This window comes from Triticum aestivum, chromosome 2D, assembly GCF_018294505.1.
Source record: "Triticum aestivum cultivar Chinese Spring chromosome 2D, IWGSC CS RefSeq v2.1, whole genome shotgun sequence".
In the NCBI taxonomy this organism is placed as follows: Eukaryota; Viridiplantae; Streptophyta; class Magnoliopsida; order Poales; family Poaceae; genus Triticum; species Triticum aestivum.
Window position 1 is genome coordinate 323,613,599 of NC_057799.1, and position 17,300 is coordinate 323,630,898.

A 17,300-nucleotide genomic window follows, 5' to 3' on the forward strand; every position below is an offset into this window, starting at 1 on the left:
TTTTTCCTCAATTCTCGTTCCTTCCTTTATTATTTCTCTCAGTCTATATTATTTGATTTTTCAATCAATTCCCGTTCCTTCCTTCATTATTATTTCTCTCAGTCTATATTATTGACTTGTCCTCAATTCTCAATCCTTCCTTGAATTACCTTTCTTATATATTTCTGTCCCTAATTTTCCCAACAATACTTAATCCTTCCTTGAATTATCCTTCCTGTATTTCTCTATTTTTCTGAGAGATGCGGAGTCATTGGGCCGATTTGTGTGCATGCGTTTTCTCACTGCGGCAATATAATCCATCGAGCAGCCAGGTTCCACGTAGGTGCAGTTTTCACACACATATTTTAACTGGTGATATGGGATGTGCTAAAGCGAGGTGGTACTAAACAAAAACATTGTCTAGCTCGGTTGGTTGCAGCCTTACAAATTTCCTAGGAGGTTGCGAGTTTGATCCCGGGTAGCGACACAACGCGCCGCTGTTTTTTTGCCTTTCCCAGTGTAGATGGGCCGGCTTCATGAGGCCCAAGCAGGTGCGGGGCGGATGGGTGCAGGCCCCGAAGGACCACCTTGTTTATATTACGATTTTGTCCATACAAATTGTAAAAGCATATTATGACATGAGAAAAAAACGTATTATGACGGTGAACCCGACAAAGTCAATCCGTGCTTTATTATTAATTAGGGATTAGGGATTAGGGATTAAGATATATATATATACTACCTAATCATTGTTATATACCACCACTTGCGTTTTGTATGTTGTATGTAGTATTTATCAAAACCGAGAATATGTACGTGTAGTATATAGTATATAACAATGATTAGGTAGTATATATACTAATTTTTAGGTAGTATATACCATGTTTTGAGTATGCTCTTTTTTACGTATAAATATGTATGTATTTCACAAATATAACAAAAATTATGGGCTCATATGCAATTTTCTCATGTAACTTGTTTTGAAATATCTTAGATATAATACATGAACATATTTAAAATAATAAAATAGTAAATATAGTATCACATGGTAGTATATGAGATACATGAGTAACTACACCAGATGGTAGGAGGATTTTCCATATATATATATAGGGTCGCGCTATTCGTCACCCTGGGTGAGAAATAGTTATTCCTCACCCCACCCAGATGTGCAACACCACCAGTCCATCACAACGAACGTGAGACAAAAATACTTGTGAGGTAAAATTACGTCTGGAGTGGAGGAACTAGTGCCGCATCAAAACCATCGTAAGAAAAAGGTCTTGTAACGTAAATTTACAACACGCATGCGAGGTAGTTATGGCGTAGTGGCAATAAACCAACGGGATGACAGACATAAGAAAAGACTGGCGTAATTTTACGGCAATAAAATAAGTCACCTACGTGACCCTCTAAAAAAAGGTCATGTACGTCTACAGCTAAAGAAGCGTGCCGTCTGGGACTTTGGAGCGTACAGCTAAAGAAGCGTGCCGTCTGGGACTTTGGAGGCGACAGCTCTTGCGTTCCCAATGTAAATAGAAGGAAAACCTTTTTAGAGCTAAATGGAAGGAACACTAGGAGCCATGTATAGCTGCTGAAACTCCATCGAGCACCGCTACAATGTTACTCCTTCGGTTCGTATGAAATTGATACTGCAGAGCAGCATATAAATACGTTTATGTTACTATGTTGATGTAGGGGAGCATTACTCTGCTTCACACTTTGTTTCACGCGGTATTCGCACTTCAAAGACCCTAGCACTGAGACACTTAAGATGCTCAGAGACGAAGGCTAGAGATGTCCATATCTTAGTTTTTTGTCAACTATGGCAATTGGAGTTTCTCATATCCACGTATCATGTTGATTCAATTCAATTTTCCCAAGCTAAACTATCATATATATCTATTAGATTCTATGCCCATTTACATTATTGGACCCTACAATATTTTTTTAGGGGAGAGGACATGAGCTGACCTTTTAATACTTATAAAGACACAATCTTTCCGTCCTTATATACTTTCCCATTTTAATGTTGCTCAAATTTGGCAAAACCAATGTGCTTGCTTTAAGGAAATTTTGAAGAAACTTATAAAATCCGAAGGCATATAACTTTAAGGGTGATTTTGGTTAACCCGCAAAAAAGAAGGCGATTTTGTTCACTTATATCAATTTTGTTTATTTGTATGCAATCATAACCTCAAAGGAGGTTCCCCGCAAAAGAGAGAGAGAGAGAGAGAGAGAGAGAGAGAGAGAGAGAACCTGAATGGAGGTCCATATGCATCTGGGTAGAAACTTGTACAGATGAACCAACAGGGAAGAATGACTAACATAATAGATTTCTAGGAACATGATTACCATCATCAACAAGAAAGCAATTTTTTTATCAGATTTGCCGAGCTACATCAGTTCGTTGAGGACAGAGTTCGCCTCCTCTTCAGCCACATTATTTTGGTGGGTGCACTACCCAGCGGCATGGTCTCCATCGGAAATTCTTCCCTCCGCAAGAATTATTTGCTACTGTTTTCTCCTTGCACGTACATCATAAAACAACTTCCAATGATAGTCCTCAAAATGTTGTAACTGGACATCTTTAAATGCAGAAGCATTTGAAGCAGAGATCTGTTCCAGAAATAGAATTATGAATACTAAAACTGACTATTGCAACAGAGATATTCATATGAACCGAACAGTTGATTGAAAGGCGAAAGAATCATCTCATTCAGGACTTGAGCACAACTAATCAGAATTTAATGAGTTGATCAACTTCTAAGGCTGTACGTAAACAGCTAATTTATTCCGGTCTTTATTGCCAAACTGTCTATGGAGTATAGGTTGCTAAATAAACTGGCAGACAAGCTATTTATGCGGCTCCTACTTGGCATTGGTATCAAAATTAACGAAAGTGTGCACTGAAATAATTTGGTTTGGCAATCAGCACTTCAAAGGAATTAGGATTTGCAAGCGATGACAGACACAACTCACTATAGCGACGACAGGATCAACAGCACCGTCTCACTCCCTCAAACGACCGATATAGATTGGGCGACTTGACACCATCTTGAGCCGCCTTTGTAATATCGTGTAAAGACTTGACCGCCAGATAGGTAGCCAATTCGAAGGAACAAAAGCGGAAACTAGAATGAACCTATGATGGCATCAGTTAGGTGTCAAGAAATGTATTATCCTGTTCTAAAGAAAATGTGCAGGAACAGTATATGAATTCCAAAAAAATTCTTTCAAGAATCATCATTCTAATGTAGAGCTTCACCTAAATTTGGGGACAACATCAAAATCAAAATCAAATACACAGAGCTTAACTTTGAAAACATTAACACAATCTGAAAATAAAAAAGGTCGCAAATTTATTAAAAATCAGAAATTCAGAATAGCCCAAATGTTGATGGTTGTACAACCTTATTAAACACATCTTCTAGTTTTATGGAGGACACCATTATTTTTAACCCTGTGAATATTACATCAAAATCTGAGTTGTAAACTTGAAACGCAGAGCTCGATTAAAAAGGGAAACACGTGAAGTATGAACTGTTCCTTACAGCTTTATCTTTACTGACTGGTTATACTATTAGGTCATCAATGGAACTGCTGTATTAAAAGAGCAAACTAACTATTATCCATTACTTAAATTATGTAATCTGTCTTGCCACTATATGACTCTTTTATGTGCGACCGCCACAATCTACTGTTCTTCACATTATCTATTCAGAAGTTTTCATTAATTTATTAAGTGTTGATGGGTAGATGCCTCCTTATTACATCATAACTGAGGAAGAGTGTCATGTAATACCAGGTACAGTTCCTCCCCTAGTGTGCATTTGCTGAATTCAGAAACTTGAGATGATTAAAAGAATTCGATGCATACTCTCGAATGTTATATATTAAACTGATTTCAGTACCTTCCACAGAGAAAATTACTAATGGAATGGAGTACCATAACCCACCTCCTTTTTTATCTTCCCCTTCTAAGTAAAACACCATGACTCTGTTTTTCTTACAGAAAAATGACTAGGAAATAAATACCTACAATTTTATATCACGTCAGTCTATAGTGTATTGTTTTGGAAGCATGATTCATCTCCAGCTAAAATGTAATAGTATCACATAAATAATTTTGATCTAGGAATTTACACAAACAGCTGATGGGCACAAAGTCACAAACTGGGACAAATTCCATTAGCGAGCACCAAAGGATGTGCTTTGAGGAAAATTTATGCAGGCAGCTAGGGACATTTCAATCAACAAATGGAACAAGAATAATTACAAAACTAGATATAAGAGTACCGACTGTGTATATAACCATACATACTGACCTATAATGGATTAGACGACTGTGCAGCCCAAGTAGCTTCTAGGCATGCACCAGACTGAATCGGTGTTTTTTTTAAAGCAGACTGAAATCAGCGTTGGGGTCAGGGAAGAACTGGAGGGGCGCTGTTGAGGAGTACGCGGCTGAGAGGGAAACACGATTGCTTGCTCGCGAAGGTTGGAGGCGGAACCTGCAGTGGCGTCGGCAGCGGGGGGTCGCACTATGCCTGGTGGAAGCACAGGGTACCTAGCACGACGGTGCTCTTGCTGGCCGGCAGGCAGCGGCGGGGGAGGGGAGAAAGATGTGCTTGGGACCGCCGTGATGGGAGGGGATCCCTGCGCATCATGAAGAAGCCCTACCGCCAAGCAGTACCGACGCCTCTGCACACGGCTCGGCCAACCGGCATAGATGCCGAGCCCACGCGCCGGTCACCACGCCGACGAGCATCACGACGCTGAGCCGACGCCGACACCATGGTGAACCGCCCCTCGCATCGTCGCACGCCTCGTCCTCTCCACTCCTGATTAGAATCGGAGAGGGGAGTGGGAGAAGTGGGCTGTTTTTTTTTCTGAGGGGTATAAAATTTTACATTGGTGCAGCGGCGACCGGTGGAGCCCTGGTGGTTTGTTGAGCCGTGCGATCGGGCTAGGTAGTCTGGCTCGGTTGGTCGACCGGGGTGAAGAATTACTTGTTCTTCACCCAGGGTTATTAATAGAGTTTCTATATATATATATATATATATATATATATATATATATATATATATATATATATATATATACTTCTCTACTATCTAAAAGAAACGTAAGGTTCCGTCTCCCCTCTTACGTCGCTCGCAATCTTCGTCCGTCGTCGCTCATCCCGCGCACGCGCGCATGGGCCAAGCCCCGCAAAGCCCACATGGGCCACATCTCTCTCATCGACACACACACGCACACAATGGCTAGGTGTAGGGTTAGCGTCGGCTTCATCCCCAGTTCCACACCCCGCCCCTCAGCTCCTCGGCCATCGCTCGCCGTCCTCGGCACCACCTCGCCGCCGCGCTGGTCCACCCGTGGTCCTCCACCGGCCGCTGCAGCCCCTGTACGCCGCCCGACGACCTCCTCCGCTGCCCTCCCTACCCCGACCAGAGGCACAACCGCGCAGCCGCGCCGGTCAGACCAGCCACCACTGGAGGCCCAAGCAGCCACCATCTCCACCTCGTCGGCCAGCACATCTCTAGCAATCGCTGCTCGCCGCCCCCACCATCGGCTGTACGGCGACGCCCCTGAGCCCCTGCCTTCCCTATCGCGCTATGGACCCTTGCATCAGCCAGATCCGAGCACCTCCGGGGCCGCCTTCGCATGTCTTCGGCACCTCCGCCAGAACCTCTTCGGCCCCATGTAAGTGGTGTCACGTGTTTCTTCATTGATTGGGAATGATATTGTTCCTAGATGAAGCCTCACAAGAAACTTAGATTCTTCTCCGTATGTTGGAATCGATTGTTTATTGATTAGTCAAGGTTGATTTGAGTCGTCTATGTCTGCAAGTGTTCAATTCCAACCTTAAAACCAGTCACAAATTTGATTTGGTCCATGTAAATAGCCTACTGTTTAGTTAACTTTTGATGTTTATAGGTAATTAATTACTTCTATGTACGGTGTCCTAATTGCTAAACGAATAAATTTAAAATAGTTATGGTGTATTTAATGATTCAGAAAGGGTACAAGTATGCATACATGGTTCTATTCTCTATTTTCAGGTTTAGGTTATTTGGATTGTACATCAGTATGATATTTCTTCTCTCCTCAAGTCTCAGATCTGCTTTTCATCCTCCTTTGGTTTGTTTCATGAGGATATTTTCATTCAGTGCATACATGTTGATTCGTTCATGTGTTTAAAAGTACGAGCAGAATGCTGGATGTCCTTGCAGTAGTAGCCCAACAGAGAATCTTCCTAGCGATTTGGATGTACAGAGTTTATGATACGGAAACATAATTTTGTCTTTGTACAGATATCGGATTTTCTCCTTTCTATTTGTGAACTCTTTTGATATGTTATTTACTCCTAATTTCAACTTTTCACGGTTTGTTCTTCCAGGATTTCAGGGAGTATGGACCATGTATGGACAGATGTGATCCTTAACTGTCGTTGTTCTTGGCGTGTTGCTGCCATTTTACTGGGTAGAATCTATGCACGGCCGAGACCTTAGTCTATCCACTGTAAGTCATGCCTTTTGATCAATTGTTCGCAGTCGCTGAGATATTTTTCTACATGCCCGTTTTGTTGCTCAAATTCCTGCTTTCATTTAGGTACGAGTGTTTAATGAATTTACTCTTCTCCATGGCGCGTCCATGAGGGCAGAAATTTCATGCTTTAAATCTGCTTGGCGAGAAGTAAGTTATCTGTTGATTGTTTATTATATGCTTGTATTTTTACTGCTGAGCATAGAAACTTATTATATGCTTGTATTTTTCAGCCTTTTCAGCCCTGGAGATGTCCTTGTGAACTGGTCAGTGATTTTCGGAAAGTGGAGCTGCATTCAAGGTTTGAGATATAGTTTATGTCGACTGGATGAGTTGTTTGATCTCTTTGCCCTGTTCTTCGAGATGGGTTGCGATGAAAACTCTTGGGGCCATGAGCAACACTTGAGGCTCCTCTTCATAAGCACAAAAGCTGCAGCAAACAGAAATTGGAGAGGTAAACCTAATAGTGTTCATTATGAGCTAATCTCGACCATGTACAGAGTCCGCCACAGTTCAAACAAAATCTCTGTACTGAAGGTGGTGTGGCGTTGAAGCTGTCATGTCCTCGGCCATGCTCGCCCATTGAAATCTCTGTTATTTTCCTCTACTTGTATTCCACCTTTTCGTTGCAATTCAATTTTTAGGATCAGCAATATCTATGCGATTAATTTCAAACTTCGCAGGATCTTTCAACATGTCAGTTACACTCTAATAAGTATTCATCTTTAATTTCCTACCCTATAGTGGGCAACACAGTTTGTTCTATGTGCATGAACACTGATAAATTAATTTGTGTTAGTATGTAGTGGTTCAAGGATGCTAAAAATTTGTACTATAATATGTTTTCAGGTGCTTGAAACTTGCTTTTTTGTCGACCTATATTGCAACTTCTGCTGTAATCAGCATAGAATTATATTGCTGCATTACGGCGCTTTCCATTAGAACACACGACTTATGTTGATCATGCAATTGTGTTCTTTGTTTTTTCTGTTTTGTGTAGTTGAAGAGCTTTGTACAGAACCGGAGATTAGGAGGAATGGAAATATAAGAAACAATTCAGAAAGATTCCCTAGGGAAGCAAAAATTGTTTCCTGGTCTGTGTAGGTCCATTTAGGAAATTAGATGACTGTTGTAATATGAATTTTACATCCGTTCCAAGAAAAAGTGATGTTTCTATTTACATCCATTTTGGTGTGATAAATATTGGTTCTGAACGTATGCTTTCTCTTTCTATGTGTTGCAACATATAAATTGTGTGAATTTTTTGGGACAACTATAAAAAGTCAAAATTTATGTTCCATGTTCGTAACTGGATTTATCAAATACCATATAATGTAGTATATATTGAGCTTAGTGTTTCCACACACTTGCTAGATGGAAGAATGAATGGCATTATGCAAGGTGGTTTTTGAAGCTGGTGGAAAGAATGTTCTCACTATTTTGCGTGCCAATGAAACCACGTTAAGTGCCTTCAGGAACTAATCAATTGCCCTCCTGGTGATGCATAAGTTAAGCAATATGGCTGTGAGTAAACAGTATTAGATTTTGCTACAACGTGCTTGGTCTCATAATTGATTACTATTTGTTCTAGCTTTGATATTGCATGTATATGTCATCAACTTGGGTTTGTTCGATCGGAGCTTCCACGAAGGTGTATGCTTCGATGCTGCTTGACGTGACCAAATGTGTCACCGGTCCCGCTCCTCTTCCTCCTCCTGGCACGCGCGCCGCCATCCCCGCACCTCCTTCCTCCTCCTGGCACGTGCGCTACCGTCCCCGCGCCTCCTTCCTCCTCCTGGCACCCGTGCCTCCTTCCTCCTCCTAGCACCCGTGCCGCCGCCCTCGCACCTCCTTCCTCCTCCTAGAACGCGCGCCGCCGCCGCACCTCCTTACTCCTCCTGCCATGCGCGCCGCCGCCCCGACCTTCCCTTCCGCACTCTCCTCCCAGGCTCCTGCCGCCGCCCCGACCACATCTCCACCAGCTCCGGCCACCGCCGCGCCCCCATCTCCCCCGGCTCCCACACCGCGCATCTCGTCCTAGTGGGGCTCCATAACCACAGTACCGGACCACCCCAGGCCATTCAACGCCACCAACCCGGTCCGTTCATTGCAGCAACACCCAGGATCTGGCTACCACCATGTCGTTCCCACGGTGACGTTCGATGGAGCACCTCGTCTCTCTCCTGCTGCAGGGAGGCCCAGCTACTGCACTGTGGAGGTAAGATTCTTTCCTCTAGATTTCTTCTGGCGTCCAAAAATGTTATTTGATTTTTCCATGAAAAAATGAGGCACCTAATATGTCTCTTTGTTCTGCAAGTGAGCTGTAAAAAATAAAATTGTGGCAAATTAGATAGAGATTAAACATCCCCCGGAGCACATCGTCGGTGTCCATGAGCGGGGCTCCCGTGGATGGCTGGATCCCGTCGTCGGCGTCGATAGCGTCCACGAGCGCGAGCACCCCACATCCGGCGTGAGCAGCTCCTGAAACTATTTCCTTAACATTGCTACAATTCCGCACTTATGGTTGAGTCCTACTAGTACTGATGAAATATAGAATTGAGTGGAAAATTTAGTTGATTCCTGAGACCCTGACTAGATTTCCTACAGATACGGTTTAGGGTTTAGGATGCTGTAAAACAATTGTATACTTCTAGTTGCTGCTTCCTGCCACCAATGAATTGTGCAAGTTCAAAGAGTGCCGCATGACAAAATAAAAAAGTATTGTATGGCAAGTTCAGAATTTTGGTATCGTGAAAAGTGTGATTTTTGGATAGTATTTTGTACGATTCATTTGTTCATCTTCAGAACTTAGAAATATTAAGTCTACTTTTTTCTATGATGAAGGTACAAATAGCTCCACTAGAATTGGTAACTGGTGGAGATCATTCATGTTGATTACTTTTGACAAGAATAATAGTCCGCTAGAGAATTTGCTGAAGATTAGATAGGAGTGAAAAAACTGAAGGTTTGGAAGTGATGGTAAAAACTGATACGTCAAATTTAACATTCTCTTATTTCTGTTCTATTATTTTCTTTTAGTTTTGGTGTCTGAATTTGTGGATATATGAGCAGGCCCCAATATTTATTTCTTCAATTCTCTTCTGCCGTCAGGTCGCGGCCTCTTCCTTCTGTAGGTCACCGCCTCCTGCTTCTGCAGGCCGTGCCCCATCCCCCGATTCCCGCAGCAGACATGCCGTTCACCGCCGGCACCACAGTCCGTTCACTGCCGACAACCGAGGCCGTTCAACGGCGCAACGACGAGGTCTGGCCTTCCCCCTTCCTCTTTACATGTATCTTTGTATTCTGTTTCAGTTCATCTACTTGTCGATCATAAGTTCGATTTCATCTGTGTTTCCATGTTATTCCTGTATAGTACAACGGGTATTTGTATTCATTTCAGTTCATCTACTTGCCGGTTGTAAGTCCAATTACATAAGTTTTTCCATGTTCTTCATACAGTATGAGAAGATTTGTAGATGCACAACAGAGTTTGCAGACTGCCATGTTAAACAATGTCAACAGGTTCGACAGACTCCCTCTTTTGTGCATGGAGGAACCTCTTTTGTCAATTAATTTAAGGTGCTTTGCTATTACAATTTTGGTGCACAGGCAACAAGCAGCAAGGGAAAAAGAAGAGCAAGATTGACATCAGTAGTCAAAAATAATAGAACATCAGTTCTAAAATTCCCCGCGCATCAGTACACCTATGTATTGCTTCTGCGATTTTCAAATATGGTTACAGTTGTTGCTTCGATTTTGCTGTTGATGTACATAGTTTGTGAAGAGAAGATTTTGTAATTCATTTTGCCGATGGAATGAATTACTAAAAGTTCAAATTTGCTAATTTCTGCAGTTCTGGTTCTCTAGATTGGTCTTGGTACATGATACATCTTAAGCTTGGTCTTGGTACAGGATACATCTTAAGCTGGAGTTCGTCGCTAAGCAGGTTTGATTATGTAAAGTTCAAGTTTTTTGTGTGTGATGCAGTATAGCTCAACTACATTTTGTTACCTCTTTACTTTTAAATTGCTGACTGGATGTTGAACTAATTCTCTGCCTTCTCCATCACTTACGTGGTTTCCTATTTGCTTGAGCTATTGTACTCATGTATATTTCAAAAATACTAAGAAATGTGGCTATCAATTATCTTATATACAAAAGCTTTGGGACTTGATCTATTGTACTCATGTATATGTCTAAATAGGACCAAATTTTGCATGTTTTCTGCTTGTATGTATGTGGTTGAACTATTTAGCTATTGAGCGAAGTTTAAACTTTCTATGTGTTAAGGTTAAATGAAATTCATTTTCGTAGCTATGAGGTTGAGCCAATTTTCTCGGCTACTGAAACCGATCATTTGATAGGGAACTCAAAAGAAATAGCATATATGAGCATACGTGAAGTTCAAAAGTTCTGGTTCAGGGAAGTAGACATCCTGCAATTTTTGGGAATTAGTAGTTCACCTTTGCTAAGTGTAGCAAGTTCTCTGGTTGCAAAAATTAATTCACTTTGCAAAAACTCTGGAGGTCAACAATTTCTTTTGTTTGTTGTAGATGGAGATGTGTGTATGTATACATGTGTTCTGGAGATAGGAGAACTATCTGGTGGTGTGTGCGTGCTGCTGCATCCTCTTCCGGCTGCTCTAATTCACACCTTCAGTACAACTTCTGTATGCCCTCATGTTCACGGATCTTGTAGTACTTTTTTCCATAAAAATCTTGTAGTACTATGTAAAGCAAGCGTGGCCAACACATAATTTAGGTGTCGCGGTAGTACTCATTATTGATGGTGGCCTTCTTTTGTGCCGCTACTACTTTGCCACCTAGAGTGGTACTGCTACTACTTATCATGTTGATAAAACCTCGCGAACAGTACATCTATTTGATTAACGATTCTGTAGGGAGAAAAAGTTCACCAATGTACAATCTCTAATCTCAATATACCAAAACTTTTTGTTTAGTAGTTGGTACTGCTCAAGTTTATTTCTTGATGTACACATGATGTCCAAATTCTTCTTTCAATTCGGTTCAATTTATAAATTTCATTCAGTTCAGCGAGGTGGAGATTGGGGCACGGTGGAGTGTGACCGTGTGTGTGCAGACGGCCCACCGCAACGTCACCGGCCGGATCCCGCTCTTCAGTGTATGTTTTGTATGCTTTTCAGTTCACCTACTTAACAATTGCAAGTCCAATTTCCTCCTTGTTTCCATGTTATTCCTCTAGCACAACAGGTGTTATGCCTCTATGTATCAAAAGAAACCTATGTTCTTTTCTATTCTTGCAAATGAAGCTGCACTTCTGTTCTGTTTGAACTTACTTGGCATAAAATTAGTATTTGTTCTACTGTAAAAAAACATAAAATGAAATGTCTTGGTGCATGATCGAAGGTGCATCTGGAAGCATCCCCATGTCAATTGCAAAGGTTTCCAGGATGTGGCGTCCGTACTAGTAGTCCAACCCGGCCGCCCCAGGCCGTTCACCGTCGCAGCTCCCAGGCCGATTGTGCCGAGCCTTGTGCCACTTCCTGTGGAGCTCCATCGTTGTACTGCCCATACCTTTCTTGGCCGCCACACCGGGTCGTTCAGCGACACAACCTGAAGCAATTCGACGCTGCGGCTCGGGAGGCACACACTTCGCCCGTTCATCCCAGGAGAGCAGTACATCACCTTGTGCGAGCAGACCGTTGCCGATGTACACTGATTCTCTAAGCTCCCTTGCCACTGCTCCAGTATGTCCAGCGTCGTCCCCAGTCCAGCCACGTGGCATCCGGACGGTCAAGTTCATGCCGAGCAGCAGTCCATGTCCGTCAGCTCCTATTTCCACTATAGTGATTGGGTTGCCGTTTTCCTCACCCTTCCCGATGCGCGACAACCCAGCCCACATGTTGCTGCCGTCCGCCACCCCAAAATAGTTTTGGCTCTTCCTCAAGCAGCCATTTAACCTTTTGGTGTTTTTTCTGTTGGTGATTGATTTTAGCAATTTGTAGCTATCTTGCATATGGAACCTGAAAGTCTAAGACTGTTGTAGATTCAGTTCTTGTAGCACAAACGTCCCAGAGTTCAGTGACATCTCTAATAGATGTACTGTGGTCTTGCATCTCCAATGTATGTTGCTCAGCTTCCTCCCGATCCGCTTGATCTTGTCCTGCTCCGAAGCATGCTTCAGTTCAACAAAAAGCTCCAGAAAAGTTCAGAGTTCAGCGTACTTTGCATTTATGGTTGGCTCTTTTTTATTCATCTGTTTGGGTTAAGGCAGGGAGAGGGAGCAGAAGGTCATCACAAAAAAAATGTCTCTCCTAGATCCGAGCTGGCGACCTGCGCCTCTACTAATTAGGACGATGTGCACCTTTCCATGGTCTAATGTATTCCTTATTGTTAGTTCTCCAATTAAGTTTGCCCAAACTTCAGGATAAGCAGTTTGCTCATTTATTTTTCTTTTGTGTTTTGCATTCATTCTATGACAGAGGGTGATTGGATATATTTGTGTGTGCTACATGTGTAAAACCTCTAGTGATTAATTAGTTGTCTGGAGCCTGGAGGAATTCTAAAACATATATGTTCTGGTTATGATTTGATGCCCTCTACATCTTTTATGTTATTTACATGGGTATTGAAACTATTTGCGTTCAGGTACAGCAAGAAGTTCATGTATTGATGCCCCTGGAGTCCATGTAGCTCTGCTGCCGTGCTACCCTTGTCGGCCTCGGCTATGTACGTCAGTCCAATACCGTCCCCCCAGGCCGTTCATTGTCGTAGCGACCAGGCCGTTCATAGAAAAATGTTGATTATATTGATACCTAAAACTAGTCTCTCTAATAATAAGTTCATACAAAAACAGAAACAAAAATAAACAAAAAACATGAAACACAAAAAACCCATGAAATTTGCAGGGAAAACATAATAAGTTCTAAGAAAATAAATATAGAAGTTCATATTTCGAAACGGATGAAGTATTTGGGAACTAAATGAAGTATTTCAAAGTACAGAACTTCTGTTTAGGTTTGTTTGTGTACTTCTAATGTTACTGTGCATGAACTTGTCTGTTATTTTTACATGTTTTACATGATTACGGTCATTTCGACCTTGACAAATTTCATTTCACATTATATGGTTTTTTTCGTCCATCTTACAGGTCGAAGGAGCTCCCTTCTGTTCAGTGGATTCAACAAAAAAAGTCCCTGCTGCCACTGCATCCTGAGTTCAAGGGATTCCTTAGGGGCCTTCTACACCATCTTGCTAATGATGCCATCGCTGGATGCCACAGCCATGCTCGTCGTTCTTGTACTGCCATTCACATACTGCTCCCTGTTTTACTTCATTGAGATCCATAGAAATAAGTTATATTCAGTTCGCCGCTTTTACAATTGAGGGTCTTATGTTGACCGAAACAATAGTTCAAGCTCCTAAAAAAGCAATTATGTGTATGCTACATCACTTTGAGGAACTACAGCAAACAAAATAAGGAGAGCTTGGTACTACTTGATTTTTTTATAGTACTACTTGAAGCCTTTCTGTTGTATACATTGTCTCCTATTTATTGTAACCTCGTCAGATTGTTGGATGCATGTGGTCCTTCTCTTGTGCATATTCAGTTTCAAAATAAACGTTGAATTGAATGGAAAAAATCATGCCATCTACACTGGAAGTTCAAGAAAAGAGGAGAGCTCATTTACAGGTAAAAAATTCATGTACATCTACAGGGGAAGTTCAACTAAAAATAGAGTTCATTTACAGGTAATAAAAAATTGATGTACATACAATTGGTGGTCCGTTCTACAAAGGAAAATTGGTTTAATTAAAAATATTGATCAGTACAAGTTAAAAACGATGGTCCGTTCGGAATAAAAGAAATGACAAAAATTCAAATTGTAAAAGTTCAAGCAAAAGGAAACCCCATGCAATTCAAATGGTAAAAGTACAAGTCATAAAATAAGAGAAGTCCAGAACATCGTTGTAAAAAAATGTTTAGTTCAAAAAAAGAATAAAAAAATATTTTCTTTTTGAAAAAATATCATTCAGTTTGATATAAACCATGCAAGCACAGGGCCAACGATACAATAACATTCAGTTCAACAATATAAACCATGCAAGTTCAGGGCTAGGATATAGTAAACCGTTGAAAATTTACGAGAAAAATATTACCCAAAAAACAGAGCAAAGTCTAGTTAGTGAAAACACGCTTAGTACAAACCCATGCAAGCGTCAGTACAAGTACCTTTTTTCGGAACCATTTAAAATTACTCTACAAAAATAGCTCAGTACAAACATATACATATATCAGTACGACTACTCTGTTTTTCAGACGAGAAAACAACATGATCCGTCATGCTGTATTTAAGATTACTCTTAAACGGTTGCAAAGTAGAGAAAACGTTCAACATGACTAAGTTTCACATTTTCGATGGCTATCCAACGGTATATTATTTGCCCCATTTCGACAAACTTTTAAAAAAAACCACGTTCAAAATCAATTTTAACCGTATTTGAATTCGTATTTAAACCGTAAAGAATTAGAAAAAACTTTATATATGCAAAAGTTGCGCATTTTTCATAGCTTTCCAACGCCGTATCATTTGCGTCAATCAGACAAACCGTTTGCAAAAAACAGTGAAAAACATTTTGCCCAGAATTTCACCTTTTTCAAATTGCTTTTAAATCATATAGAATTTGAAAAATAGTAGATATATGAAAGATGCGGATTTTCACAAGTTTTCCAACGCCATCTCATTTGCTCAATTCCGACAAACCGTTTGAAAATTAAGTCCAAAATGCGATTCACGTTTTCAGTTAAAAAAAACGGTTTCTTCAAAATTGCTCTTGAATCATAATTTTTTTGCAAAAACAAATTATAAGATTGTAATGTGGATGTTAAGAGCTTTCCAAAGATATATTACACGTCCCGTTTCGACAAAAAAAAATTGCAAAAAAATTTGAACTAAAGAAGACGATTTTTAACAGCAACAGAAAGCATCAGTTCAACCGCTCGAATTTCATCAGTTCAAGCATCAGTTCATCACCCAGGGTGCAGAATAAATTATTTTTCACCCGAGATAATCTTACGACCATTTTATAAATAAATTACATTTGAAATACAAATTGTTACATTCATATTAATTTACTGCATAAAATTTGGCATAACAAAAAAAATATAGGTCAAAAATTGCACTTTATGTACATTTTACACTATGTTTTTACATTTGTAATTTTACGTTATATAAAATATTTTTTACGACGATTATATGGTTTTCTTACGTTCTTTTTTTATGTCTAAAATAAGACAAAATTACGAAACGTAAAATTACGGTGCATGGATGTTAAAATAAAGGTGAGTGAAGAATAACTATTCCTCATTCAGGGTGACGAATAGTCAATCCCTATATATGTAAAATTACCTTGGGTGAAGAATATTTATATATATATAGTGATGCTATTCATCACACAGGATGCAGAATAAGTTATTCTTCACCCAAGGTAATTTTACGATCACTTCATAATTAAATTACATTTGGAATTCAAATAGTTATATTCCTATTGATTAATTATGTAAAATTTGGTATAAGAAAATAAAAATATAGGTCATAAGACAATTTTTTTGGAGTTTACGTATATTTTACACTATGTTTTTATGTTTGTAATTTTACATAACATAAAAATATTTTTTATGGCGATTATATATTTTCTTACGGTCTCTTTTTACGTCAGAAATAAGACAAAACTTACGGAACGTAAAATTACAGTGCATTGGTGGTAAAATAGAGGGGGTGAAGAATAACTATTCCTCACCCAGGGTGACGAATAGTCAATCTATTTCACCAATATATTTTCTTACGGTCTCTTTTGCATATATATGCCACGAGGCTCAAGCAATACAACAATCTATTCCACCAATCCTCTTTCTCCCTTTTAACAGCAACGAAGGAGAGGTGGACGGAGTAGAGGAAGTCGAGGTGAGTCTCCGGGACACGACGCGGCTCCTGGTTCGTCCTTAGATGGCTGCTAGATGTCGCCGGAGTTGGGCGGAACTCCGGCCGGAAGCGAACAACGTGAAACTCGTGCTCCGGCTGTGAATTTTCAACAGAACACCATATCCATAAGATGCGCAAGGTCGAGATATGAGGGACGGAAGAGTTAGAATGTCTCCTTCACCTCGAACTCGCCGGAACCTTCCACGAACAGCAGCGGTGTCAAGCAACTCCGGTGAGCAATTCACGACGATGGGAGGGGTATAAGCTCCCGAAGGAGAGGGGTTCGGGCAAGGAGAGAGTTGTGAGGGGAGGGGGCCTTTTATAGGATGCAGGGGAGGTCGGAACGACGCAGGGCGTCGTCGGAATTATGGCATCTTCATCGCGGCCGTTTCCGGTGTTCTAATGGCCATTAGGGCACGGTTTAGTGCGGGTAACGGAAGATCAGGAGTTAGGGAGGGCGTGAGGAATCCGTTCAGAGCAGTTTGGTGGAGAGGGAGAGAAGGGGAGGGGTCGGGCGCGAGTGGGGTGCGGCGCTGGCTCGTTGCCTGAGCCTGTCCAAAGGATGAAGACGAACGACCCAGGTTGGATCGTGAGGAAGGAGATAGGAAAATAAAATAAAATAAAATAAGAGTGGTGCTGGGTCGTGCTGCATGTATGTAGTAATTGAGTCGTAGTGCTCACATGCATGATCAGAATTAGGAATGGGCTTAGCCCGTGAGCTAATTGGTTAGGTGTAATACTAAGTTACTATTACTAAAGGCGCAGAAAAGCTAAACAAGATATAAAATAATAATTTTCGCATAACATG

The 17,300-nt window shown here is 41.0% G+C and overlaps 1 protein-coding gene and 2 long non-coding RNA genes across 16 annotated transcripts; 2 read left to right on the forward strand and 1 right to left on the reverse strand.

Annotated features, from left to right (window-relative positions):
• The first annotated feature begins 5,299 nt into the window (after positions 1 to 5,299).
• On the forward strand, positions 5,300 to 7,782 carry LOC123049276 (uncharacterized). The gene is made up of 4 exons (XR_006423532.1): positions 5,300 to 5,685; positions 6,383 to 6,504; positions 6,595 to 6,678; positions 6,762 to 7,782. It is a non-coding gene; the product is annotated as an uncharacterized lncRNA (long non-coding RNA).
• A 384-nt stretch (positions 7,783 to 8,166) lies between these two features.
• Positions 8,167 to 14,046, forward strand: LOC123052956 (uncharacterized). 14 transcript variants are annotated; one of them, XR_006425217.1, is made up of 11 exons: positions 8,167 to 8,746; positions 8,883 to 8,998; positions 9,373 to 9,507; positions 9,640 to 9,790; positions 9,988 to 10,050; positions 10,149 to 10,236; positions 10,382 to 10,474; positions 11,082 to 11,197; positions 11,578 to 11,670; positions 13,158 to 13,238; positions 13,660 to 14,046. XR_006425217.1 is itself a non-coding variant. In XM_044476327.1 (10 exons), the coding sequence occupies exons 5-10, from the start codon at positions 9,989 to 9,991 to the stop codon at positions 13,893 to 13,895; spliced, it is 681 nt and encodes a 226-aa protein (XP_044332262.1). In that variant the 5' UTR covers positions 8,189 to 8,746; positions 8,883 to 8,998; positions 9,373 to 9,507; positions 9,640 to 9,790; position 9,988; the 3' UTR covers positions 13,896 to 14,046. The 14 variants fall into 14 exon arrangements, 5 of the variants coding, with proteins under 5 accessions (XP_044332262.1, XP_044332261.1, XP_044332264.1 ...); XR_006425214.1 differs by lacking the exon at positions 9,373 to 9,507 and having other exon boundaries at positions 8,174 to 8,746; positions 10,138 to 10,236; positions 11,583 to 11,670; XR_006425212.1 differs by lacking the exon at positions 9,373 to 9,507 and having other exon boundaries at positions 8,176 to 8,746.
• A 2,299-nt stretch (positions 14,047 to 16,345) lies between these two features.
• On the reverse strand, positions 16,346 to 17,084 carry LOC123049277 (uncharacterized). Its single transcript, XR_006423534.1, has 2 exons — positions 16,674 to 17,084; positions 16,346 to 16,588 (listed from the first exon to the last, which is right to left on the reverse strand). It is a non-coding gene; the product is annotated as an uncharacterized lncRNA (long non-coding RNA).
• Between the last annotated feature and the right edge of the window lie 216 nt (positions 17,085 to 17,300).

Coding starts and splice junctions, on each gene's coding strand:
- LOC123052956 (XM_044476325.1), top strand. CDS start 10,916: ATGAGCATACGTGAAGTTCAAAAGTTCTGGTTCAGGGAAGTAGACATC. Junction 11,198..11,582: donor ACACCTTCAGTACAACTTCT/GTATGCCCTCAT, acceptor CATTCAGTTCAG/CGAGGTGGAGATTGGGGCAC. Junction 11,671..13,157: donor GCCGGATCCCGCTCTTCAGT/GTATGTTTTGTA, acceptor ATTTGCGTTCAG/GTACAGCAAGAAGTTCATGT.